Source organism: Raphanus sativus, chromosome 3, assembly GCF_000801105.2.
Source record: "Raphanus sativus cultivar WK10039 chromosome 3, ASM80110v3, whole genome shotgun sequence".
Taxonomy (NCBI): domain Eukaryota; kingdom Viridiplantae; phylum Streptophyta; class Magnoliopsida; order Brassicales; family Brassicaceae; genus Raphanus; species Raphanus sativus.
In genome coordinates, this window is record NC_079513.1 from 5,550,637 (window position 1) to 5,576,719 (window position 26,083).

The 26,083-nt window shown below is 35.1% G+C and overlaps 2 protein-coding genes across 15 annotated transcripts; one reads left to right on the forward strand and one right to left on the reverse strand.

The window, feature by feature from the left end:
* Positions 1–9,338: 9,338 nt before the first annotated feature.
* On the reverse strand, positions 9,339–11,089 carry LOC130509914 (uncharacterized). Its single transcript, XM_057006226.1, has 2 exons — positions 9,428–11,089; positions 9,339–9,344 (listed from the first exon to the last, which is right to left on the reverse strand). The coding sequence occupies exons 1-2, from the start codon at positions 11,087–11,089 to the stop codon at positions 9,339–9,341; spliced, it is 1,668 nt and encodes a 555-aa protein (XP_056862206.1).
* Positions 11,090–21,201: 10,112 nt separating this feature from the next.
* Positions 21,202–22,301, forward strand: LOC130494683 (uncharacterized). Of its 14 annotated transcripts, none has more exons than XR_008943830.1 (4): positions 21,202–21,297; positions 21,676–21,790; positions 21,934–22,039; positions 22,132–22,301. XR_008943830.1 is itself a non-coding variant. In XM_057006175.1 (4 exons), exons 1-4 carry the CDS (start codon positions 21,331–21,333, stop codon positions 22,180–22,182), a joined length of 339 nt encoding a protein of 112 aa, XP_056862155.1. In that variant the 5' UTR covers positions 21,292–21,330; the 3' UTR covers positions 22,183–22,301. The 14 variants fall into 14 exon arrangements, 1 of the variants encoding a protein (XP_056862155.1); XR_008943821.1 differs by adding an exon at positions 21,529–21,633 and having other exon boundaries at positions 21,246–21,397; positions 21,700–22,039; XR_008943829.1 differs by having other exon boundaries at positions 21,247–21,297; positions 21,700–21,790.
* The last annotated feature ends 3,782 nt before the right edge of the window (positions 22,302–26,083 follow it).

A 26,083-nucleotide genomic window follows, 5' to 3' on the forward strand; every position in this document is an offset into this window, starting at 1 on the left:
GCATTGATCGGCGCCCTAGTGGATGCAGATTATCGAGAGAGATTTGCGATTGAGACTACTACTCCTCGAAGAAGAAGGATCCATGTGGTGCAGCCTGATGAGTATGGAGTAAACAGAGATGGATATGGCAATGCACATGCATTGGGTGAAAGGATCATCAATGTTACACAAAAGCACTTCTGGAGATGGCTGACAGTTTGGGGGGGGGGGGAATACTTGAGTAGACCACAGTATGATGGATGTTTTCAGATGCCTGGAGTTCATCCTACACCCCTTTGCCCGCCAGTACCTGAAACATACAGCAGAGTTCATGTCAAGGAGCTACTGAGACAACTATTGGTAAGTTTGTTTTTTCGTGCTTTATTTAATTCAGGTTAAAAAGAGACCCGAGGAAGGAAGTATGCACCCAGCATCGACCGACACCTGATCAATGCTGATTGAAAAAATATCACGAGCATCGATCCATCGGCACTTAATTGTGTCGATCCACACTCATATCCAGCGAGTATATAGTCTTTCTTTCTTTAAATTTAGTCTTATGATTTATTTTTTCACCAAACTTAGGCTTTTTAACACTGGAAACATATTTGTTAAAGTTTGGGAGAGGTATTACTAATACCATGTTTTCTTTTGAGTTTTATAAGTTTTGTAGAGTCAAGAAAGGGATTATAACTCTTATATTACTACCTAAACACTCTCTGGAACCATTATTTGATGTTATTAATTGCAGGGTGTACTAAATGGAAACACCAAGTGGATCACCTGCCAATAACATCCATGATATCTGAGGAAGTCTGGAAAAACCAAAGCTGACTTCCAACATTAATCAATCTAACTTGCTTGTTTTGGGGCTTGGTATATATTGGATCGGAATCCTCCTGCAAGTCTGGAATGTAAAAAGTCAGTATGTTCTGGTTCCCCTTTCAACTCTCTTCAACATCTATATTATAAAAGATTGAGAGCATTTCCTCATATGCAGAGGGGTAGGTTCATTACCTATGATCCCACTATTCTAATTCAATTGAATGATCACACATTGCTGGAAGCGAGGGGTAAGTACATTACCGATGACCCCACTATTCACCTACACTTTGTGAAAATGAAAAAAAAAATGTAGAGAAAAAAGAAAAGAAAGAGAAAAAGAAAAGAATATGAACATGATGGACTTCATTGGAATTAAGATAAAAAGATTTAAAGAAGAGAGTAGATAGAGGGAAAGAGTCAGAATGAGACTACATGTTGGTCTAGATACTTTCTTGAGTTGAATCCATGTGTCCTTTGATTGGTACTCCCAAGATGTAGCCTTCACATTATTTATATGTAGAAATGAAGTCAGCAGAGGAGTATGCCAGATGGAATCAGCTGAGTAGTGGGATGGATGGTTTGGTTGCTAAACTAAGGTCTAGTACATCGAAGTTCCCTGGTACTTATTTGATGTGGTGTGAGTCTCTGGTGTTTTCAAACCTCTTTCACATGTTTATTCTATTTTTTGCCTGAGGGCAAGCAAACGATAAGTCTAGAAGGAGATGATATACAATAGATTTTACCAGTTTTCAACCATGGTATATAACATTTTTAGTAGAATCCAATTAATGTTATAAAACTAAGTGGGGAAACGTGTTTCTCTTTTTAATCTCGACCAGAGGTCTTACATATATATATACATCAGGTCGTGTTTATCCTAATACAATAAGGATAAGCATAACGATTAAGTTACAGATAAACATAAACTATATCCTAAGTGGATAAGTACAACAGTCGATAAGCATTATCTCCTGCGGTAGGTACGGTCCTGGTCGGTCTGGTTATGCCGATCACAATCTAGTACATAACACTCCCCCTTGATCGACACATCCGGTACTGGTTCGTTGCATGCTTAATGTTGCCTCATTAAAACCTCTCCTGGAAAACCCCAAAACCAATGTGGCAAAATGGGAAACCAAGGACAGGAAAAAGAGTACAACACATGAACTCCCCCTTATGAATGCATTACTGTAGTAGACGCATTCCATCTGGTATACGAGTCTTCCTGAACGTTGAAGCTGCCTATGACTTGATGAAGATGATCAACTGGATTCTCCTTTAATGAACTGGTAACGCATGGACGTCTTGGTGTGTTTGGAACTCCATAAATGTGTGGTCAGGATGTACACCTTTGTTGCTGATCACTCCTTGTCTTGGTCGGACTGATGGTGCTTCGAACGGTGCTCGGATGGACTTATAATCTGCAATAAAACTTTACTTGCAGGTCCTTTTCATGTCCCACGGGTTCTCTTTGGTTATATGGCTTTATTAAACCGTGGACACTTTAATATACATTGAGTCATAGACCCAGAACACATACGAACTACTTTACTTCATATCTTTTGTTCATTCGGACTTATATCTCTTCGTATGTGCCAATGGCTTTATCCATTGTAACCAATCTTTCTTTATTTTCTTTTTGTCGATCCATGTTAAGCTATAGACCTTGTCTATACACGTCCATTACCATGAGTGTCTAAGGTCATACCATTAATAATTATTTGCTGCAATGGAACTCATCAAACTATGAATTCGCAGTCAAATACACTCATGTCCTTTATACATGGTTATCAATCTTTTCTTGCTTTTAGAAATGCTTTATTCATTAAGCCACGTCCAGATATGCTTCTGGTCACTATCTCAGATTATGGTCCTTACTTTAGGCGTGTTGATCTTAATCATACACACTCACACACGGCTATGATTTTTCTGTAGTTTTACCATATGTAAAACATAGCCTGTTTAATCAATTGATAACTTGTATCATTGAAACTTTTGAACCATTTATCCTTTCTTTCGGTTGGTCTTTATCATGATCACAAGGAATTATAATATTTTCTGTATGGACTGACTGCACTAAGTATTTACTTAGTCTTTCATATTATTTACAGCTGCTGTATATTCAGTCCATGAACAACTTAGGAACAAAGCTTGTTCTATGAGAATTTATTTCTCATCTTTCTATGGTACATTTATTCTCATTATCCAGTGATCCACATACTGCTTACTACACCATTATTTCTTACTTATGTATCCAGGAAAAATCAATCTTGATTTTCTGTAGTAGCATCCACCACATAGGAGCATATCTCCTTATAAATTCATTCTTTGGTCCTTGTGAGTATCCTTGTGTAATCAAGCTATACTTGAACGTCATTTAGAAGGAACATTGACACACTAGACCACGTGGTCATGTCCTTTAATCTCACTGAATTTATTATCTCACAAGATCCATTCACTGGTTTCATTCTTAGATGGCGTTTCTGTATGTACATGGCCATTACGCCCATCTGTCTATAAATACTTTGAATTCTTTGAACACCCCACGTCCTTTTATTCTTTTATGAGTACTCTTACGTGGGTTCATGATCCTCAGGTTATATCTTTCAAATCTCAAGTGCTACTATCTTTTATGAGCTCTTATGTATGTAAATACATCTTTGGTGTTAACACTCTTTATCTTTAGTTCCATACTGTTCTAGACATGATCTAATTAGATTTGAGATCTTATTATCCAGGACCTTTATACCTTGCAGTTTGGCGTCCCAAACTACATGGTCTGGTACCTTAGATGTGTGGTTGGCCAACCTTATTTCTCTGTCTGAACTGATTTCACTGTGAACTCGGATTTGTATGATTCTGTGCACTTTTCATTACTTTCCGAGGTTCCTTATCATTTGGAACTTGTTGGTCTATCTTTAATAGACATTGTAGCAACTTGATTGTGTCTCCTAGGACATCAAATTTCGTGGTGCTTAAGCTGGTATGACTTAGTCATTATTTTTCTTTTCGGGTCAGTGTGTCTGGCATATTTTTCTGCTAGCTTTTGTATCTTTTGATCATATTATTTTAAGACGTCTAGATCATAATCTTTGGTCTGAGGATCTTGCCAAGACACCTATGGTAAATACCATTATATTTCTATTTTACTCTTTACTATTTACCAGCTTATAACTTTCTCCTTTTAATGTTGGATAATCAGATTACTATCTTTTGCAATGTGTTTTTTGGCCACTGATTTAATCACCCATGTTTGGCACAAGATACATTATAATTTCGTGGAGGAAGTCTTATTTATCCAACATATATTCCCATTCCTCATCTGAGGTTCCATCTTAAATGGCACACATATATGTGGTGGTATATTCATATTCTCTTAAGATGGTTTATGTATATGTGTGGTTTATGACCCTTAATCATTCAGATGGTGTGAATATCTATGCTCACTTGTATGGCCTGATGTAAATCGATCTTTATACATGTAATACACGTGATGTTCCTAAGCATTAGGCTGGTCGTGGATGATGTACCACCAGTGAGAGCTTTAAAGCTTTCATGCCGTCTATATCATGGTTTGAATCATGGAATCCGAATTTATGGTATGTTCATGGACTGTGGGTTTTAGTCTTCTCTCCCCCTCATGAACATACTCATAATTTTGTGATGCTTAGGACAGTAAAGCCTTAATTATTTTAGTGATTTTCCCTTTGTGTACATGTAACACAATGTGAGATTTTATGGGATCATTCTTTGTGCCTTTATTAATTTTACATCATGTTGTGGACCAAGATGGCTAATCTGGTCATGCCATAAGTGTTTATTTCGTGGTGAACCATACTGGTTACCATGGCTATTTGCCTCTTTCATACTGATCCTTAGCATAGAATAAATCAGTAGAAAATGTGGGTTTAGACATTTATAATGCCTTGGGCGATTTTTCACTGAAAAGAATTTTGTTTCCTTTGCTCACTGGTTCAGAATGGAAACCATTCTTAACTCTTTATAACACAATGAGACTTATTATTTTGAGTAATTTCGTACCTCTATTAGACAGTGTCTTTGGGCCGTGGTGTATAGATGGATTTATTATCCTTTTATTAAGATTTCTTTTGTCATTTATCAATCATACATTATCAAGCAAATCAAGTAAGATAAACAAAAGACCAAAATCAATTTTATTATTGCTGTAAATTTTATAAATGACAAGCAAATCAAACAGAACATAAAACATGAAATATACAATCAGGATGTCGAAATCTCTTTGATTCTTTAACCAATTAAGAAACCGGACTCACTTTCCATGTTTTGCCACTCGGTCTCCTCAGATATTTTTTTTTAATATTTTCATCCTCACTGTCAGCAGGACATATCATCTTACTGTCCCTATACTGGTCGTGTCTTTTCATGACTATCGAATTCGCTGATGGTCTCTCTCATACGCTGCTTTCTCAGCTCCTCTTACCATTATGTTACATAGTTCAAGACTATATACGGTATTCATTAGAGCTGAGTGATAATTGTCCACGGACTGGAAGTCCTGGAACCTGAGAGCCTTACATTTATTCATGGTCTTTTGCCAGAATGTCATTGAGAATCTGATATTTAGTAATGACCAAAGGTCCAGAGGATCCTTAATATTGTCACACTTATCTCTTAGATCTTTAGTGAGGTGATAGCACATAATGAGTATGGCTTTATTCTTTTGACTTTCAACTGCAGTATTATCATAAATGATATATTTCCCGAGTCCTATAGACTTCAGGGTACTTGCAGTGTTCATTACCCATTTTATATAGTTATCTCCAGAGAGATTAAGGGCTTTGTAATCTGAGGGTATGAATCTCGACATCTGAAATCATTATTCAAAACAGGTCTAAAATTTAGAAATTTTTTATTGTTCATATCTATATCACACACGCACCAAAGGAATTTTTTTTTCTAAATAATGTATTTCAAGCAATATTAATTTAAAGCCCTACGGCTTAAGGTGTTAATCAACTTTTAAAAGGATTTAGACAAGTATGAAATCAATCATACACCTTTAATTATTTTCAGATTTAAGGTTTTCAAGGCTCTCTTTTTCAAAACACAAGGTTTCAAGGCCTTTAGAGATTTTATCTTAGAAAAAATATTTCTAGAAGATCAGAAAACTATTCAATAAAATTTTATTTAAAGGAGATTCCTTAAAAAGGAAACATCTATGAGGGGAAAGTTTCTATAAATAGAAATTTTCTATTATTGGAAACTTTCTAATTTCCGAAAAAGGGAAACTTTCAATTTATTTTATTTTTGACTTTTAATTAATCTAATCAGAAAATATTACTTAATAATAATCAGATTAATTAATTAATTAATTAATTAAATCAGGAAATATCAATCAAGATAAATTCTATTTTTCTGATAATTACTAGCAAATCCTAATCCATTTAGGATAATGATTATAATTCTATTAATTGCTAGTAAATCCTATTTCAATCAGGATAATGATTTAAAAAAAAATCAAATTTCGAAAATAGTAATATCAGATTAAACAAGCTATTTGAATTCGAATTTATCTAAGATTTTCCAGATTTATTTATTATTTTTGGATTTAACTAAAAAATATTTTTAATTTTATTTTTCAATCCAAAATCAGTTCTGATCGACTTTACACATTCAGGAAACAATTCTAAGTTTTTCAGATCAAGCAAAACAGATTAAATATTTTTCAGTCGATTTTATCACTTATTTCGGATTTATCCCTAAAATTTTCGGATTTATCTAAAAAATTATTTTTCAGTTCTAATCAGCTCTGGTCGATTTCTAAACATCAGAGAGTCAATTTTAACTTTCAAGAACAGCAAGAAATCGATCAGGTTGATTCAAATATAACATTCAGATTTTTTTTCAAACCAAAACAGCAAAACAATTCGGATTTATTCAATTTTTCAATCTGATTTTCTTAAAAAAATTAAAGTTCGTGTAATTAACAATCCTAAGCTTTCTCTAATCAATCAGAAGACATCAAGAACAAAGCTTTAAATAATTAAGAAGACAATCATCTCGGATTTTTCAGAAAACAATTCAATCGGATTTTTCAAAGAATATTTGTGTTTATAGTATTTTTTTTATTACTTAGATCAATAGATCATTGGGGCTGTGAGATTCAAAACCTTTTGGTTTCGATTTTAATTGATGAAATCAATCTCTTTTAGACTTTTAGAGCTCCAAATTACTCAGGGTTTTTTGTGATCTATTAATCCTAGGCTTTCATATTTTTAAACAAGTTTTAATGGTCAAATCTTTATCATTCAATCAGATTCGTTTTATGGGTTCTCTTTTAGAGTTTCAAATTTTACCTTTAGAACTATGGCGTGTAGATTTTGACCACCAGAGAGGAGGGGAAATCACAAACTGATTGAAGCTGAGATGAGCTTGAGACGTCGTCTACTGGTTCCGCTTTTCTTGGTTTTGAACTCCTTATTGATATTTGATTTTAATCCCATCGGTTCATGAAACAACAAATAAGAAAATAACAAGTGGAGTATTAGATGTCATGAACACATAAACTAATCAAGATAAAATAAATTCACGAAAGTATAAGGAGTTGAGTTCTTAGAAAAATCTTTCTTAGAGTCGGATTTAGTTTTCAAAACAAAATCGACCGCCGGTATTGTAGCTGAGCGTGAGAGCGCGTCTCTGATCGGATCGATGTGATTTGTGCGGCTTTGGATTCGCCTTGTCAAGAACTTCGATTTGATATCTGGATCGTCGTCTGGATCCATAGAGTTTGAGAGATAGAGCTGTTTGAAGTAGCGTCGGAGTTTAGGATTTTTTCTGTCTCGGGTTTATTTCTGGTTTTTCAGGGTAGAGGCTATCGTACTGATAACATGTTATAAAATTAAGTGGGGAAACGTGTTTCTTTTATTAAGTGGGGAAACGTGATATATATATATACAATAAAGATAAGGATAAGGATAACGACTAAGTTACAGATAAACATAAACTATATCCTAAGTGGATAAGTACAACAGTCGATAAGCATTATCTCCTGCGGTCGGTACGGTCCTGGTCGGTCCGGTTATGTCGATCACAATCTAGTACATAACAATTAATATGTTATAGAGTCTTTTTTAGAGTTTTTCAAGTCTGAGTATGTTTTGGAGCAATGTGGTGATTTTGGAGTATTTTGAAGTTAAAGATATGAAAAACTCGTAGTTGTTCAAGAATCAGCCAGAGTCGACATTTAGATGGAATATTTATGGCCAATTTTAGCATATTTTCACATCTTGTCCTTCTTCTTTTGTAAATTTTGTAAAAACTCGTAGTTGTTCTAATCCATGCCTTCACCGTTTTTAATTGCTTTGTTTATGGCTTCACGATTTGGATTTGTTTTGATTTTTGTACTTGATTTGTTAATGGTTTTGTTCTGACTTTGTCTTTGATGTGAAAAGATTTGTCGTGATCCAATTTTTCTGACTTGATGTTCGTTTTCAATGTAGCGGAAGATGGAAAACCATTTATTTAAGTGGGTTGATGAAGCTTTGCTTGATGAGATTCGAAGAGTGGAGGCTATGCAAGGGAAAATTGCAGAACAGATTGAAGATCTGAAACAGAGTTTGAAGAAGACAGTGGAAGAAGAAGTTAGGAAGCAAAAAAATTCTCTTGAGCTGGGTTGTTTAGGAACCATTCTATGGATTTTTGGAAGATTAAGAAGCCAAGAATGAAAATCTTTCTGCTTGTTTTGTTGTCTCTCTGTGTTTTTTAATTATTTGGTTTACTAACTCAAGATGGGTATTCTATGGTTCGGACACACACTGTTGTTTCTCTGTGTTTTGCTTTAATTTTGTTCAACGAATCAAAGATGAGACACATATATTTGGAGAAGTGCTTACCTTTAAAAACCAGAGTCAGAAACTGAAAACACCATAAGAAAAGAATAGCAACGCACAACATCATATCAAAATGAAAACAAAGTCGAAAGTCTTTAGAATCAAAATACAACTGAAACCATGATAAGACTCCACTTCGAAATAAGCTGGCCATGATAAGCAACCTGTAACAGATAAAACCTTATATGAGACACATATAAATCGAAAATAAATAGAGGATATATAAAGTGATCCTTACCATTTGGTTCTGGCTAAATTGGTACTTTACAAGTTGCTCTGTTATGTCCACTATTATGACATCTACTACAAGTGCGAGCCTTCTTGTTTTTCGATGTTTGCGATGATCGAAGTTTGTCTTCAACAGTTTCATATCTGCGTTTTCTATTTCTTCCTGCAGCTTTTCTTGTCTCTGGTGGTAGCACAATGACTTTCTTAACTTCTTCTGGTACAGACCAAGAATCCTCAGGAACATCAATAGGATTTATGCTTTCTTCATAAGCTTCTCTCCAAGCATCTGTTGTGTACATAAAATCAGTCAATGTGTGTGGCAATCTTCCAACATGAAAACCAGCTTTAATTGCGTGCCTACAAGGGATCTTCAAAAGATTGTACTTTCCACATGAGCAAGTCCGTTTATCCAAATCAACCAAGCAGTCGAACAGATCACCTCTAACAAGCAATCGACCATCACTAACAGGGTAAACTTCAAATGTGGCGCATTTCCTGGTTCTCCTAGCTATCTTTTTCTCCACATCTTTGGTCAGAGGATGATTATGCCTTGAAATCAGTTTCTTACGCTTATAAAACCAACGTGTCAACATTTCCCTGATACTGTCCAACAAAGGAATGATTGGAAACTCTCTCGGCGAACGCAAAGCAGAGTTGATAGATTCAGCAGGGTTAGTTGTCCTTAGGTCGTATCGGTATCCAGGGAATTGACATCTAGCCCATTTCTGCACATCAGCATCTCGTAAGTATTTTCCAATAGCCGGACTGATATTACACACATTAGCAAATGTCTTCTCAAAATCAGCAACTCTATAACTCTTTGACGCCTTTGAAACCAACCCAACAAGTCCTTTCCCATGATAATAAGTGACCACATTATTCAATAAATGATGAATACAGATACCATGTCTAGCAGAGGGATACACCTTCTCAAGCGCCTTAACGATGGACCCATGTCTGTCAGAAATAAAAGCCAAATGAAGATTATCAGCAATGAGAACCTTGAGCTGTGTCAAAAACCATTGCCAAGAACGATCATTCTCTGAGTCGACTACTCCAAATGCAATAGGATACAAATTAGAATTTCCATCTAGAGCAGTTGCAACGAGTAAAACTCCTTTGTATTTATTCTTCAAAAAAGTCCCATCGATCACAATAACCTGCCTCATGACGCTATTAAATCCTCGTATAGATTGCCCAAATGCAATAAACAGGTACCGAAACCTCCCTTTCCCGTCCATCTCATAAGCAAAGTGTGTACCCGGATTAGCCTCTCGCAGCATGTGCAAGTATTTTGGTATTTTCCCATAGCTTCTCTCTGGAATACCTCTAACTGCATTGATCGCATATTCACGAGCATCCCATGCCAAGGATTTGGAGATCTCACATCCATGGTCACCACGCATAATCTGTATGATATCATTACATTTTGGCCCTTCCTTGACCCCTTCATACTTATGCATAATCAGACTGCCTATAGTTTTTGCCGAGGCAGTCTTACCAGCTTTGCTTTTGCTTGAAGGTGCGCATGTATGCTGACCAACATACTTCTTGATCATGAAAAATGTAGAATCCTTCAAACACTCTGCTCGAACACTCCAATTGCATGCATCATCCGCACATCTAACATACCAAATTTTCCTATCCGTTTTGATAACCTGGTAGTCAAAGTTATGCTTCATTGCACATATCTCGAAGGTCGCCTTCAGCAAAGTCTTGTTCTCAAAATATTGTCCCTTCTTAACAACATGGAGCAGAGAATACTTTGACATATTATCTATGTTCTCTTTTTCAGAGATCACAATATCAGCATCATAGCCATCCTCATCAACTTCGACTGCTTCCGGCTTCTCTTTCTTTTTCTTCCTCTGCGTCTCAGCAAACACAGGAGCTGACTCGTCCCTTCTGTTCAACGAGTTGCTCTCCTCTTCATCAGCACTTGAATCAGCTGGCAAGTTGTTAAGATCAAAGTCTGCTTCATTCGGATTATGAGCCTTGGCTTTAGATGTTACACACAACTGAGTAGAAACATTCTTTTTAACATAGCCAACAAAATTCTTAAGCTGTCGATCGTTTGCAATTATCACAGGTGGGGAAGTTGGTGTATTAATCAACTCAGTAGGTAGATAACTGAACTCCAAATCGGCTAAGCTATCTTCTTCCATATCAAAATCCTCCACAACCATTCTTTTTAAATCCTCTAAAGTAGAATTTGATTCCAATAACTGTAGCCTAGCCCCTTTGTCATCAGCAGCAAAAACCCATCCAGTAGTTGATAAATTCCAAACACCACATGTGGTATAGATATGCATCATAGAGAAGAAGAGTTTGTGAAAAAAATCAAAAGAAAAGCTATGGAGAAACCATAGATTGATGGAGAAGATAGGTGAGAATCGTTTTTTTTTTTTTTTTGACAACCAAAATCGAAAATAACACGTTTTAGGAAGTTAGAATATTTTTAGAATATTTTTAGAATATTTCCTTAACTAAATATTTCATTAATTTTCGCAAAAATCAGGTAATCTTATCCGTAGAAGGCGCCTTCTAAAACTTTAGAACATTGACAAGATTCCAGAACACGCTTTCTACTTTTAGTAGAAGGAAGAGTAAACTTTAGAAAACACGTTCCGCAAAATTTAGAATACTTAACAAAAGTAGAAGATGCTTCCGGACGAAAAGTAGAAGCTTTAGGATTAGTAGAATGCACATTCCACATTTTTAGAAATTTAGTAAATAGTAGAATGTACGTTCTAAAAATAGTAGATGAACGTATTTATTTTAGAAAATGCTTTCTACTATACCATTTTCCGTAGAATGCACTTTCTACCTTTAGTAGAACGTATTTTCAAATTTTTATTTATGAACTTTTTCAAAAAAAAAAAATACTAGCATGTGTATATAGGTGTTTTATTAATTGTTTATATTTTTAATATTTTTTTTGATTCACAAAAGTATTTATTTTATTAGTTTTCAGATATAGAAAGGGTAAAAAGGAGAAAAATTGGACAAAAACTGATTTATACTAAGGGGACAACACCCTTGTTTTTTTGTTCTCTTTTGGCAATTTTCCCTTAAAATTATATGTCGGCCCACCCCACTTCATGTAGAGAAACATGTTTCGTTTCACGCTTCTCCTCCCCTGACACTTCCACTTCATCTTCTCCAATGTCTGATTTTTTTTTTTCAAATCAATGATGATCTTAAAACTATTATTGAATGTTTCTTTCTACGTCCCCTTGATATTTCCCCTATATAAAACTCTAAACCGTGTTGAGATGAGGCGCCAGACATGAGAATTAAGCTAGAGGGTTATAAGGTTTTATAAAACTTTATAAAGGATTGCCAGACTTGAGAAGTTAGGCACCAGACTTGAGAAGTTATACACCAGACTTGAGACTGTAGCTACAGTGCTCGCCCAGAAAAGAAGAAACAGGATAAGGTTTAGATACATTGAACCTAGACAGTTTTGTAATCTCTTTAAAACCTTGTAAACCTTCATTGTAATATTTTTAATGGAGTTTTGAGTCTCTCTCTAGTCTCTCTCTTGTTCTTATTCTCTCTAATCTCTTAATCACTTCAATCTCATACAAAATATTCAGATTAATCTGAATCACACTATAAACCCAAAAGTGTTTATGGTATCAGAGCCTGGTTCTCTAAAATCTGGGTGTGATTTTTTTTTTTTAAAATCTGAGTGTTCTTGAGGGTTTTCAAGAGCTAGATCTTTGAAAAACTCAAGATTGTTTCTGTTGGTGTTTATTTTTGGAGGTTTTGGAGGTCAGATCTGGTGCCTACTATTCAATACAAAGATGGAGCTAAGATCTGATACAACAACAAGGCATGAAGAGGAGATTAATGAAAGTTGGTCCAAATGGGCTAGAACAACTCTTGAGAGTTGTGGGTTGTGGTGTGGCCATGTAAAGGAAGGACCTTTAATGGAAATGGTCATGGAAGAAGGTCAGACAAGAAGTCTGGAAAATGGAGATGAGGCTGCTCAAGAAAACACTATAAAGAGTGGAATTGAAGCAGCTCATGAAGAAAAATCCAAACTTGTGAAGGTGTGTGAGGTCAAAGAGTTGATCCGTAACTATAAACAAGGGAAGGATGAGATTTTTCAGATTGTGGGAAGGCTGAGAGAAGTGTGGCTGGAGCTTATGGCAAGGTCAGACACTATTCAAGAAAGGAAAGAACAAGATTGGTGTCTTTAACTTTCTGGTGGCTAAGATATGTGAGTTTGTTCAATACACTTGTGATGTGTATGAGAAAAGGAAGGTATCAACTCAAGTGAGGGGTAGTACTAGCTTTAGAAGAAGAAGATTAAGAAAACTCTCCAAGGGATGGTTCATGATGAGAAAGACTTGGAGAAGAGGCAAGGAATCAGGTCATCTAAGTGATAAGATGAGCTTGAAAATGATCAAGGAAGCTGCGCAAAAGGTGGTGAAGGGAGAGTGTTCTTACTCTGCCTACATTGGGAGCTCATGTGAGGAAAGTATGGTGGTAAGGAAGCAAGAGACCAAAGGAGCAGATGATCCTATCACAAAGAAGGAATGGGATGAGTTTGTTAAGTATGTGTATGCTTTGGCTACGACCCGGAGTCAAGGAGCTCCTGCCTTAGCATCCACAACCAAACCCGTCATTATTGATTCTGGAGCAAGTCATCATATGATCAGTGATAGGAGTCTGATTAGTGAAGTCAAGGCTGCAACAGGGAGTGTGATGATAGCTAATGGAGATAAGATCCCAATAGAAGGAGTAGGAAATCTCAAGTTATTTGAAAAGAACTCAGCAGCTTTCTATCTGCCTCAATTCACTTCAAATCTGACATCAGTAAAGAAAGCTACCGTTGATCTGGATTGTCAAGTGGTATTCAGACCAAATGAAGTTGAGTTCCAAGATTTGAAGACTGGAAGAATCATTGGCAAGGGAGACAGCAAGAATCAGCTCTACCATCTCCAAATGACTAAGAATCCTAAACCCTTTGATTATGTTTGCTTGAGTAGTGCCATTGATGGAGTTGATAGTAGTACTTGGCATGTTAGATTGGGACATCCTCATGCTCGTGCAATTGAACTGATTTTACCTAAATTGTCATTCAATCACTTAGAGTGTGAGGCTTGCATCTTAGAAAGCATTGTAGAACTGTCTTTCCTAGATCTGAGACAATATATGAGCATTGCTTTGACCTGGTTCATTCAGATGTATGGACAGCTCCCTGCATGTCTAGAGATAGTCAGAAGTATTTTGTGACGTTTATTGATGAGAAATCTAAATATACTTGGGTCACAGTGCTTCCTTCTAAAGATAGAGTTCTAGATGCCTTTATAAACTTCCAAGCATATGTTGCTAATCAATACAATGCTACTGTGAAGGTTCTAAGATCTGATAATGGAGGAGAGTACACAAGTAATGCCTTCAAGAGTCATCTAGCAAAGCATGGGATTGTGCAATAGACAAGCTGTCCTTACACACCACAGCATAATGGGGTAGCTGAGAGGAAGAATAGGCACTTGATGGAGGTAGCAAGATCTATGATGTTCCATGCTAAAGTCCCAAAACGCTTCTGGAGTGATGCTGTTCAGACTGCCTGCTATCTCATCAACCGAGTACCAACCATGATCTTGAAGGATCTTTCTCCATTTGAAGTGTTGAATAAGAACAAGCCAAGTATTGATCATCTAAGAGTCTTTGGGTGTGTGTGCTATGTATGGGTTCCAGGAGAGCGGAGAAATAAGCTGGAGGAGAAGAGTACTAAAGCCATGTTTATTGGATACTCTATGACCCAGAAGGGTTACAAGTGTTATGATCCAGACACAAGGAGGGTGCTGGTATCAAGAGAAGTGAAGTTTGTGGAGTCTACAGGGTATTATGAGAAAGAAAAGTGGGAAGACTTGGAGGATCAGTCTCAAGCATCACCAGGAAGGGCAAACACTCTGAAGATTTTGATGGGAAAACTTGGGATAAACATGTCTCAAGATCAGGTGCCAAGAAGAACACCTACTAATCAAGCTGAAGAAGCTAGCAGAGAAATCCCTCTTGACCATGAGAGGGGGAATGGAACTGAACCTGGAGTGCAAGAACAATATGGAGCTGAAGAACCAACTCATCTTGATCATGAGGGGGGTAATGAACATGAACCTGAAGCTGGAGGTCAAGGAGATCAAGGATCAGGTGTGCATGATCAAGATGGAGTAGGAGAAGAGAGTCATGAACCTGAAGGAGAAGTTCAGACTCAAGGAGAAGAAGAACAAGAGGAGGTGCAACTGGAACCAGCTCAAGAGGTTCAAGCGCCAGTCTTAAGGAGGAGCACAAGGCAAAGGTATCCTTCCAAGTGGGTAAACACGAAAGTGTACTACAATGCCCAGATTGTGGAGCATCCTTCTCAAGCCGTGTGTTCCTTTGCTGAGTTCCCTGAAGAGCATTACGTATTCATGATTAGTCTGGATGAGAGCTATGTGCCAAGGTCCTATGAAGAAGCTATGGAGATACAAGAGTGGAGAGATTCTGTAGCCGATGAATTCAATGCTATGATCAGAAATGATACATGGTATGAGAGTGAGCTACCAAAGGGAAAGAGAGCAGTTTCCAGCAGATGGATCTTTACTATCAAGTACTTGCCAAATGGAAAGATAGATAGGAGGAAGACCAGATTGGTGGCAAGAGGGTTCACTCAGACATATGGAGAAGATTATATTGACACCTTTGCGCCAGTTGCCAAGCTGCATACAGTTCGAATTGTGTTATCCATTGCAACAAACCTAGAGTGGAATTTGTGGCAAATGGATGTAAAGAATGCTTTTCTACAAGGTGAGCTAGAAGATGAGGTATACATGCTTCCACCTCCTGGTCTTGAACATCTAGTAAAGCCAGGAAATTTTTTGAGATTGAAGAAAGCGATATATGGGCTGAAGCAATCTCCTAGAGCTTGGTACAGCAAGCTGAGTACAACTCTCAATGGGAGAGGGTTCAGGAAGTCTGAAATAGATCACACCCTCTTCACTCTGACAGGACCATCAGGGATCATTGTTATCTTGGTGTATGTAGACGATCTGATTATCACAGGCAGTGATAAGGCTGGGATCCAAGCCACAAAAGACTTTCTCAAGTCTGTGTTTGATATCAAAGACTTGGGAGAGATGAAGTATTTCTTGGGGATTGAGATATGCAGATCTAAGGAGGGCTTGTTTATGTCTCAAAGGAAGTATACTATGGATATGCTGAAGGAGACTGATGTGCTTGGAGGAAAGATTGCCAAGACACCTCTGAGGAGGGATATAAGGTCCTGCGTGAGGAGGAGATTGAAGAGAACAAGTTGTTTGAGGATCCTAAGCTGTATAGAAGGATGGTGGGTAAGTTGATCTACTTGACCATCACAAGACCAGATATATGTTTTGCTGTGAACCAAGTGAGTCAGCACATGCAGACGCCAAAGAACCATCACTGGAAGATGGTTGATAGAATACTGAGGTATTTGAGTGGCACATCTGGACAAGGAGTTTGGATGGGTTGCAATGGCAATACAGAAGTGGTTAGTTATTGTGATGCAGATTGGGCAGGAGATAGAGTAGACAGAAGGTCTACCAAAGGGTATTGCACTTTCATTGGAGGGAACCTGGTTACATGGAAGAGCAAGAAGCAGAAAGTGATCTCCTGTTCAAGTGCTGAGGCTGAGTACAGGGCCATGTTGAAGCTGACAAACGAGTTGGTATGGATCAAGGGTATCTTGAAGCATATGGAGATTGAGCAGACCACTCCTATGACAATGCACTGTGACAATCAGGCAGCAATTCATATTGCCTCCAACTCAGTGTTTCATGAGAGAACAAAGCACATTGAAGTAGATTGCCACAAGGTGAGGCAGATGATTATCCTAGGAGTGATACTGCCATGTTATACAAGGAGTGAGGATCAATTAGCAGATGTGTTTACTAAAGCAGCAAGATTGAAGACAATGGAGTCCATACTCTCTAGGCTTGGACTCATTGACCTTACTCCTAGGAGCTGATCCCCTTGATCATGAAGTCTCCACTTTTTTTCCCTCATCAAGTTTTGTCCCAATAGGTTTTCTTGGTGAGGTTTTTAATGAGGGAGGTCTTCATGACTTTTCAAACTTGACTTGTTTCACATGGTCAAGCTTGAGGGGGAGTGTTGAGATGAGGTGCCAGACTTGAGAATTAAGCTAGAGGGTTATAAGGTTTTATAAAACTTTATAAAGGATTGCCAGACTTGAGAAGTTAGGCAGCAGACTTGAGAAGTTATACACCAGACTTGAGACTGTAGCTACAGTACTCGCCCAGAAAAGAAAAAACATGATAAGGTTTAGATACATTGAACCTAGACAGTCTTGTAATCTCTTTAAAACCTTGTAAACCTTCATTGTAATATTTTTAATGGAGTTTTGAGTCTCTTTCTAGACTCTCTCTTGTTCTTATTCTCTCTAATTTCTTAATCACTTCAATCTCATACAAAATACTCAGATTAATCTGAATCACACTATAAACCCAAAAGTGTTTAAACCGAAATCCATTCTTAAATCAAAACCTAAGCTAAATCCTTATCTATCCTTTCCATTTATTGGCTCCATCACGATGTGTCTCCAAAGCTTCCTTTCGATCTTTGAGACGGTGCCAGGATCTGTATAAATAGAGGTGAGATTCCTCGCCTTGAACTCATCTTCTCTTTGTAACTCTTTATATCTAATTGATAACTCTTGAAAAAATTTCACAGTGGATGATTTTGGTTACGTTTATTGATTTGGTTTTTGTTTGTTGATGGAAGATGATTTGGATATATTTTATTAATTTAGAAAGCTTGAATTTAGATGATTTTGATTTAGTTTTGGTTTTATTTTTGTTTTTATGTTAGATGATATTGGTTGTATACTGATTTAGAAAGCTTTGGATAATATTGGTTTTGTTTATTGATTCTGTTTTTGTTTGTTACTCCTTTTATTTTTTCACAACTTAATTTATAGTTTCGTGTCAAAATCTTTGGGTCTCTCTTTTGCAGAATGAACTTTCACGGAGAGAGATGAGAAAAGGACTTTAACTCGACATGCCCCATACCCCTCGATAAAATCCTCCAATCTCCCCATATTTTAATATTAATTTTTTTTAAATGAAAAAAGTGGCTAATTACAAACTACCCCTTTATTAATTTCGGTATTTACTTAACCCAACCTCAAGATCCGACCCACCCTAAGCTAACCCAAAACCCCGACCCACCCTAAACCTAAACGATGTCGTTATGCTAATTTCTAATCTCCTCCTCCTCTAACTTCTCTCATTTTCTCCGATCTAACTCCTCTCTCGACTCTCTCTCGAAACCCTAAAGGGAGATTATGATCGATTGAATCTGTTTCTTGTTCTCCTGGATCTAAACCGAGAATCCATCAAACGTCCAACTCTCTCTCTCATTTATCGTGTCTCAACTCTCTCTTTGCGATTTAAAACCCTCTGAAACCTAAGTCGAGTAGCGCTTTGTTTCTTCTTCCTTCCTCGTCGAAATTAACTCGAGAAGTCTTCGTTCCTTGTGGTAAGTCATTAGTTTGTTGTTCTATTGTGTTGAGTTGTGTTGTTGTTTTGCGGATTGAGTTGATAAAATTGATTTTCGAAGTTCAGTTGTGTTGTTGTTTTGCGGATTGGTTTGTGTTGTTTTGCGGATTGAGTTAATAAAATTGATTTTGCGGATTGAATTGATCAAATTGTTGTTGATAAAATTGATTTCCGAAGATGAATTGTGTTGTTGATGAGACCACTTAATTGATGTTGTTTGTTGTAATGTCTTGTACAGGGAAGTTATGAAGGGAAATCAAAGGCAAGTCTCCAATGAAAGGCGTCGTCAGTCTCTTAGAATCAGAAAACCTCCGGTCTCAAATGCAAAAAAGGGAGTAGCGCAGAAGAAAAATAAGAAGAAGAGTACACCAGTGAGAGAACCGAGTATACACTCGCTCTCAGTTTCATCTGGGTCTGAAAGTGAAGACATGTCTGCTCCATCGTTTGAGGTAAATATATTTTGGAATCATTGCCATTGTTAGTAATTAATAGTACTAACATGTATATATGTATTTTAATTGCAGGAAATGCAACCAATGCAACCCCTTGAGTTCTACTTCAAAAGCAGTGAGTTCGCTCAGACTTGCAAGATACAAACAAAGTGCTTTGTGACCAAGACAGTAGAGAAGATCAAGAAGAAGCTTAAGCCTGAGGCTGAATGGTTCAGAAGTCATCCTCAATTTCGACATTTCTTCCACATGCCAGATGAACCAAACCTGAAGCTCCAAGGGATGTGGATGCTACTCCTGCGCACGATTTGTACTCCAGAAGATGATGTTGCATGGTTTGCGGTTAATGGTGTACCCATCCGCTATTCTATGAGGGAGCATGCCCTCATCTGGTTCTAAATTCTTGACCTAATTCCAAATCAATACCATCATCCCGTGGCTCACACACAGCAACATGCACCTCAATTCCTTCTTGAAGAGTTAGCACACCACCAGTACCTTCATTATCAGTTGCATCATTCTCAGTATGATCTTTATCACCAGCCTCGATATCAGTTGCCTCTCTATCAGTAGTCTCTCTATCAGTGGCTTCTCTATCAGGCAGTGTTCTAGTAGTAACAACAGAACATGTATGCTGGTTGATGAAGCTTCTAACTGTCCAAAGATCACCATTTTTTAACTTTGCAATTCGCACAAACCACTTGCAGTCTTCTTCTTTGGCTCCTCGGCATTTAACCACATATCTTTTTGTATCTGACTTAATTATATCAAACTCAAAACATTTCTGATATGAAGCAGTCTGAATAAGAACTTTTGCTGCATCCTTGGTTATAAATTCCTGACCTAAAACCAAATCCATACCATCATCCCGTGGCTGATACACACCATCATGCATCTCAATGTCTTCGTCAAAAGTGAGCACACCACCAACACCTTCGTTACCAGTTCCATCATTCTCAGTACCATCTTCATCACCAGCCTCAAAATTAGTAGTCTCTCTATCAGCAGCCTCTCTATCAGATAGACCAACATAGACATCATCTGTTTCATCATCCTCTTCTGAAAGTTGCACTTCTTTATTGCTGAGCTCCACATGTAGAACATTTCTACACATCTCGTGATTTACTTGCAGTAGATAACCAAAAACGTCTTCATCATTCCGGATATATGATGGCTTGTACGAATACAATAGCATCGGAAAGTAACTAATCTTCACTTCCATCTTAGATTCATCTACCTTTATCTTTCTGCAAATACCACCAACCAAACCAGAGTAAGTGACCTCCTCCACTGATTTCTTCAACACAATCGTGTGAATTTCATCTTCTCCATCACCATCTCCCGAGACCCATTTTATTTCAGCCTCATCCTTCATATAATATCCTCCATAATCAAAACATAGAATTGTGCAATGCGGATTCTGCATTTTTCCTGAAATAAAATAGAAGTATAATTATTAAGAAGTTTAAAATTGATTGTGACACCATATTATCTTATTTTACTAATACTAATTCATTTCAGTACTATACATAGTAATACGAGTAATACTAGTCGAACTTGTCAACATGGTAATCCCAGTAATACCAGTAAAACTATTTTGTCTTAGTAAAATTAGTTATCTTAGTAGTACCCAGAATCTATTCTTCAACTAACTAATCATCTTTTAAGGACGAAATTGTTAGGATGTTACATTACCCATAATGTGTAATTCATCCTAATGAAATTACACACAAAAAAACATCAAAACGGACATAAAATATACCTAAAATCTATAGACCTAGTTTTCAAAATCGTTTTTAAACTCACAAATTTTCATCGGATCTTCTTGTTTTTACAGTAGACAAGATATACAGTTGATATTTCAGCAAAAGTTTCATCAAAAACGGATATAAAATATACCTGAAATCCATAAAAATCGTTTTAAAAATCGTTTTAAAACTCTCAAATTTTCATCAAATCTTACAGTGTTAACGTTATTCATCATATACACGTTATTTAAATGTAAATTTCACAAAAAAAATCATGGAAAACGAACCTGAATTATCTGTTTTGGAGCTTCAAAAATCGTCAATGGAGGAAAAAGAGAAAACGATGAAGAAGGAGAGAAGGAGACATGTGGGGCACAAAAAAATCTGATTGGTTAAGGTTTCTTTGTGGGCCATGTAGGTGGTTGAAATATGGTTGGTATTTAATTGGAGAATAAAGAGGATGAAAGGGAGAGGGAATGATCGAGATGTGTAGAAAGGAAGGAAGGAGAGTAAGGTAATTGCAAAGAAAAGGGAGGGATAAAAGGGTTAGTATGAATAGGGAAGGGATAGTGTGAATATTTTTGAGAGGGCATGGGGTATATAGAGTTAATCTCCATGAGAAAATAATCTTCCGGTTTGAATCCAAGTGAGAAACACTCTTTTTGTTTTTTTTGGGTGTATGATTGTTCCGTTTCTCGGATTTTTTTTTCGGCTTTGTCCGAATTTTCTTCCGTTGCGGATAGTAGGTTTGTCTTTGCTTTTCCTTTAGAAGATCAATCTAATTTCGTTTGATTTGAGGGGTTTTCTCTGTAAGTTAGTTATGCTTAGATCCTTGATTTAGAAACGAAACAATCTCTGTTTGATTAAAATCTTTTAGACAGAGTCTCCTTGCAAGTCAAGTGTCTGTGTGTTTTGGATTTTACTTTAGTGAAGATAAACAGAATCAGATAAGTTGAAGCTTTCTAGAAGGTGTTTCAACAAGGTATTGTATCTTTTCATTTGAAGCTTTCCACTGTTTTCACAGCTAACGAACCGATGAACTCTTCAGATCCATGGCGACCGTATGAAGGAAGAGCTTGCAAGCAGATTCAAGCAAAACGAGATTGGAGAACGATGATGCTCAACCGCCATGCTTTACGGTGAACAAATCACGGTCTCTGTACTCTGTTTCACAATGATATTGGTTTTGTTTATTGTTTTTGTTTTTGTTTGTTACTCCTTTTATTTATTCAGAACTTAATTTATCGTTTTGTGTCAAAATCTTTGCGTCTCTCTTTTGCAGAATGAAACTAACCTTTGTTAATCAGCTTCTGATGATGAAATGTGGAAGCAAAGTTCTACGTGGTAGAAGCCTAGGACATCACTCCCAAGAACTTGAATACTTTGAGGTGAAGCATTTGTCTTTGTTTGTCTCTGTCATTCTCTTGGTTATATCCATTGGATACTTTGTAGGAATCAAACTAAACGCCTTACTCTGCAGGCTGTTGAAGGGGTTCTAAAGATCAAGGACGGATATAATCCTGCAACGTGAATGCTTGAAGATGGACATTCACATTGGAGTACCTTATTGCACAAAAAAATATTAATTTTATAATTATTGCACAATGTCAACAAATAAAATTTATAAAATCAGTGTATTTGCAAAAATAACTTAACTAAAACACATAATATAATTCACAATATTATGTAGTTAGAGAAGAAAATAAAATTTTCACAAAAAAATAAGAACAACAGTAATATACATTTTTATTTTTTTCATGTACCATAACTCAACTATCAAGAAAACAAAAATTAGGAAATTTACCTTAAAATTTAACAAAATGATTTAAAAGAGCATCCACAAATTAACTTATAACTAAAACAGTGATTTTCAATTTTTTTTTAAAAAAAATTATCAGGAAAATGAATCAATAACATTTATTTTGAAAATCAAAGTTCTTTACTCGGATAACATAGTTTATGTGAATTTACATTATAATGAATACAAAAAATTCAAGCAACACATGAAATATTAATTCTATTATTTTAGTGATATATATTAATAAAATATCTTATATTAAATAAATAATACTATAATTAATTATACATTTAACTTAAACAAATTTTATCAATAATCTACCGTCAAATTTAGTAAATTTATAATCAAAACAATTAATTTTAAGAAAATAAAATTTAAAATTTATATTACAGAAATTAATCAGTAACGTTTTTTTCCAACTACTCAGTAACTTTTATTTCAGAAATGATAATCATTTATTCAAAAACATGGTTTACTTGATTTTCAAATATAATAAATATAAAAAGTTATATCAAACATGTATATTTTATTAGCTTGGTCAAATATATTAATTAATTATCTAATATTACATAAAAATATTATAATTATTTATGCATTTTAACCCAAACAAAAAATTTACAATAGTCTACTGTAAAACTAAATTTAGTCAAAACAAAAAATAATACACTAAAGCATATTAAAATTGAACAAAAAAATGTGAATTATTTTACAAGTTTGCTTTTTTCTACAAGCAAAAATGAAAACGTAGGCTGCAAACATGTGACTAGTTTGGATCCACTTCTGTAGGGGCCATGATACCTCTGTATAATCCAAAAAATGAAAAAGAAAAATAATAATCTCACAGGTTTCTTATGGTCATCCAAATCCAGAAAATCACAAGAAATGATGTAGTGAAACATCCAATTATTAATATATAATTAAAGCATAAATTACTTAACAAAAGAAAATCAGTTAAGCTTTTAACAAGAAAAAAGAAAATCATATTTTACTAAATAACAAGTAGTATTTATTTTCAAAACTCATAACTAATTTTTCAGATAAAGTCGTTTATTTAGTCTTTAACTACAAAACATGTAAAAAAATTGAATAATAATATATATTTTAAGTAATAACAGTTTATATTAAATATTTACTTTAACTGCTTAAACTATTTGTTACTTTTCATCCCGCCCGTAGGGTTTAGGATTTAGGGATTAGAAAAACCATGCTAGCATGTTACTTTAAAATTTATGGGAATACAAAACAGCAATTACATATCACAGCATGGACATTAAAAATAGGTGCGACACCTACTAATAATATACAAAGATGAAAAGATTGTTTTCATGATTTAAGCAAAGATGGGTTGACAAAAAAAAAGCAAGAGATGTAAGTTTACTGTCAGAAAATGATAATAAAAACGAATGCATTCAAATCTTCAATTCACTGCCATGCCAATTCCGGATATCTGAAAAAACTATAAATTAGACCAGATATTTGTTTTGATCCATATAACTGAAAAACAAAAATTATTACAAAATAATAATATTTTAAAGCATAAGAACAACAATAACATGTCAGCAGTACAAAACTAGACAATTTGTATGACACATGCTTTTATTACAAACAAATGACCAACTATATCAAAGTGAAATAAAATCAAAAGAATATATATAAACCACTATAATATATTTAATTTTTATAGAAATTTTGTGTCCTCTTTAAATAACGTTAGTAATTTTTTCAACTCAAATCAACAAAATTTAATAAAATTTACAATATAATCTTAGAAAACAAATTACTTTACTTATGCTCAATTTAGAATATTTTTCAAATATTTATAAAATTTAGAAATATTTTAATATAAAATAATTTTATTGTAAACTCACCCACCCGTAAGGCAGGCCAATCACTAGTGATAATGTTAAAAACAATTAAAATTATGAGATATCAGTATGGTATTTTTTTTCCTCGTAACACTAGTATAATCTAAAATTTGTCCTCTAAAACAAACACATAGCCTAAATCATACACCCTTAACCTAAACCAGGAAATACACCCTTAACCTAAACCAGGAACGCTGTACCATAAACTGAGAACCCTGAACCCTCCAAATACAAAACCACTTTCTCCTCTTTAATCAATTTATCAAATATATTGCCATATCATGTACATCATAGTAGCATGTACACCATCGCCTCTACAGAGTGTATACCATAGCATGTACACCATACCACACAGCAGAGTGTAAATTAAATTAAAATTTCAATCAAAATTTCCTTTAAAACATTCAATTATTAAAATTTTGCATTTAATTTTTTAACACTAAATTATATACCCTAAACACTATATTATATACCTTAAGTTTTTTTCCATATACCGAAACACTAAAAATACCATATACCACAAAAACTAAAATCAAACACTAAAATGAAACCCCTAAACTTAAAATCCTAAATCAAATACAAAACCCTATACTAAGAACTAAACCATAAACGAAACATAAAGCCCTAAATTAAGCACTAAATCCTAAACAAAACATGACACCCTAAACTGTATACTTAATACCATAAACCAGAAACTAAACCTGAATCCCTATATCCGTACAGTAATTGAACCCAATACAATATAAACTTAAATCAAATTCTATACACTAAATAATAGATCCTAAACACTAAACCCTTAAATAAACACTAAGATAATAACCCCTAAAGTTAAAATCCTAGACCAAATACAAAACCCTAATCTAAGGACCAAACACTAAATCTTGAACCCTATACCAAACACTGAGCCCTAAAATTAGCACTAAATCCTAAACCAAACACTTAATCTTTAACTAAGTACTAAACCCTAAACGAAACCCTCACCAAACACTAAATCACACATTAAAATTAAATGGATCAATTTATTGTATTGTCAAATCTGTTTGATATATACTATGAACACTAAACCCTAAACCGTTGGATAAACCCAAAATCTTTGGATAAATCTTAAATTCTAAATTATAAACATTAAAAACTAAATCTTAATAACACTAAACTCTAAATTTTTAACCCTGAACTTTTGGATAAATCCTAAGCTTTTGAAATAAAAATAATATTAACAACAAATTTTCTTTCTATGTTGTTAATGCTGTCAAAAAAATACTAAACCCTAAACCCTAAATTTTAAATCTTAAACCCTTGGATAAACCTTTGGGTAAAGACTAAATCTTTGGATAAATCTTAAATACTAAATCATAAACATTAAAATTAAATTTTAATAACACTAAACCCTAAAACCTTTGATAAATCCTAAACCTTGAGTTTATGATTTATCCAAGGGTCCAGCTTTACCCATGGATTTAGGGTTTAGTGTTTAGGATCTACGGTTTAATATTTGGGGTTTAGGGTTTAGTGTTATTAAGATTCAGTTTTAAATGTTTAGGATTTAAAATTTACCCAATGGTTTAGGGTTTATCTAAGGATTTAAGGGTATAATTTAGGATTTAGTGTTTAGTGTTTAGTGTTTTAGTGACTACGTTAACAATATTTAGAAAAACATTTTTGTTATTATTATTACTTTTTTATTTATTTTAAAAATATAATATAATTTGACAAATTATTATTATTTTGTTTTTTTTTAAATATCAAATTTGAAATAACTAAATCTTATT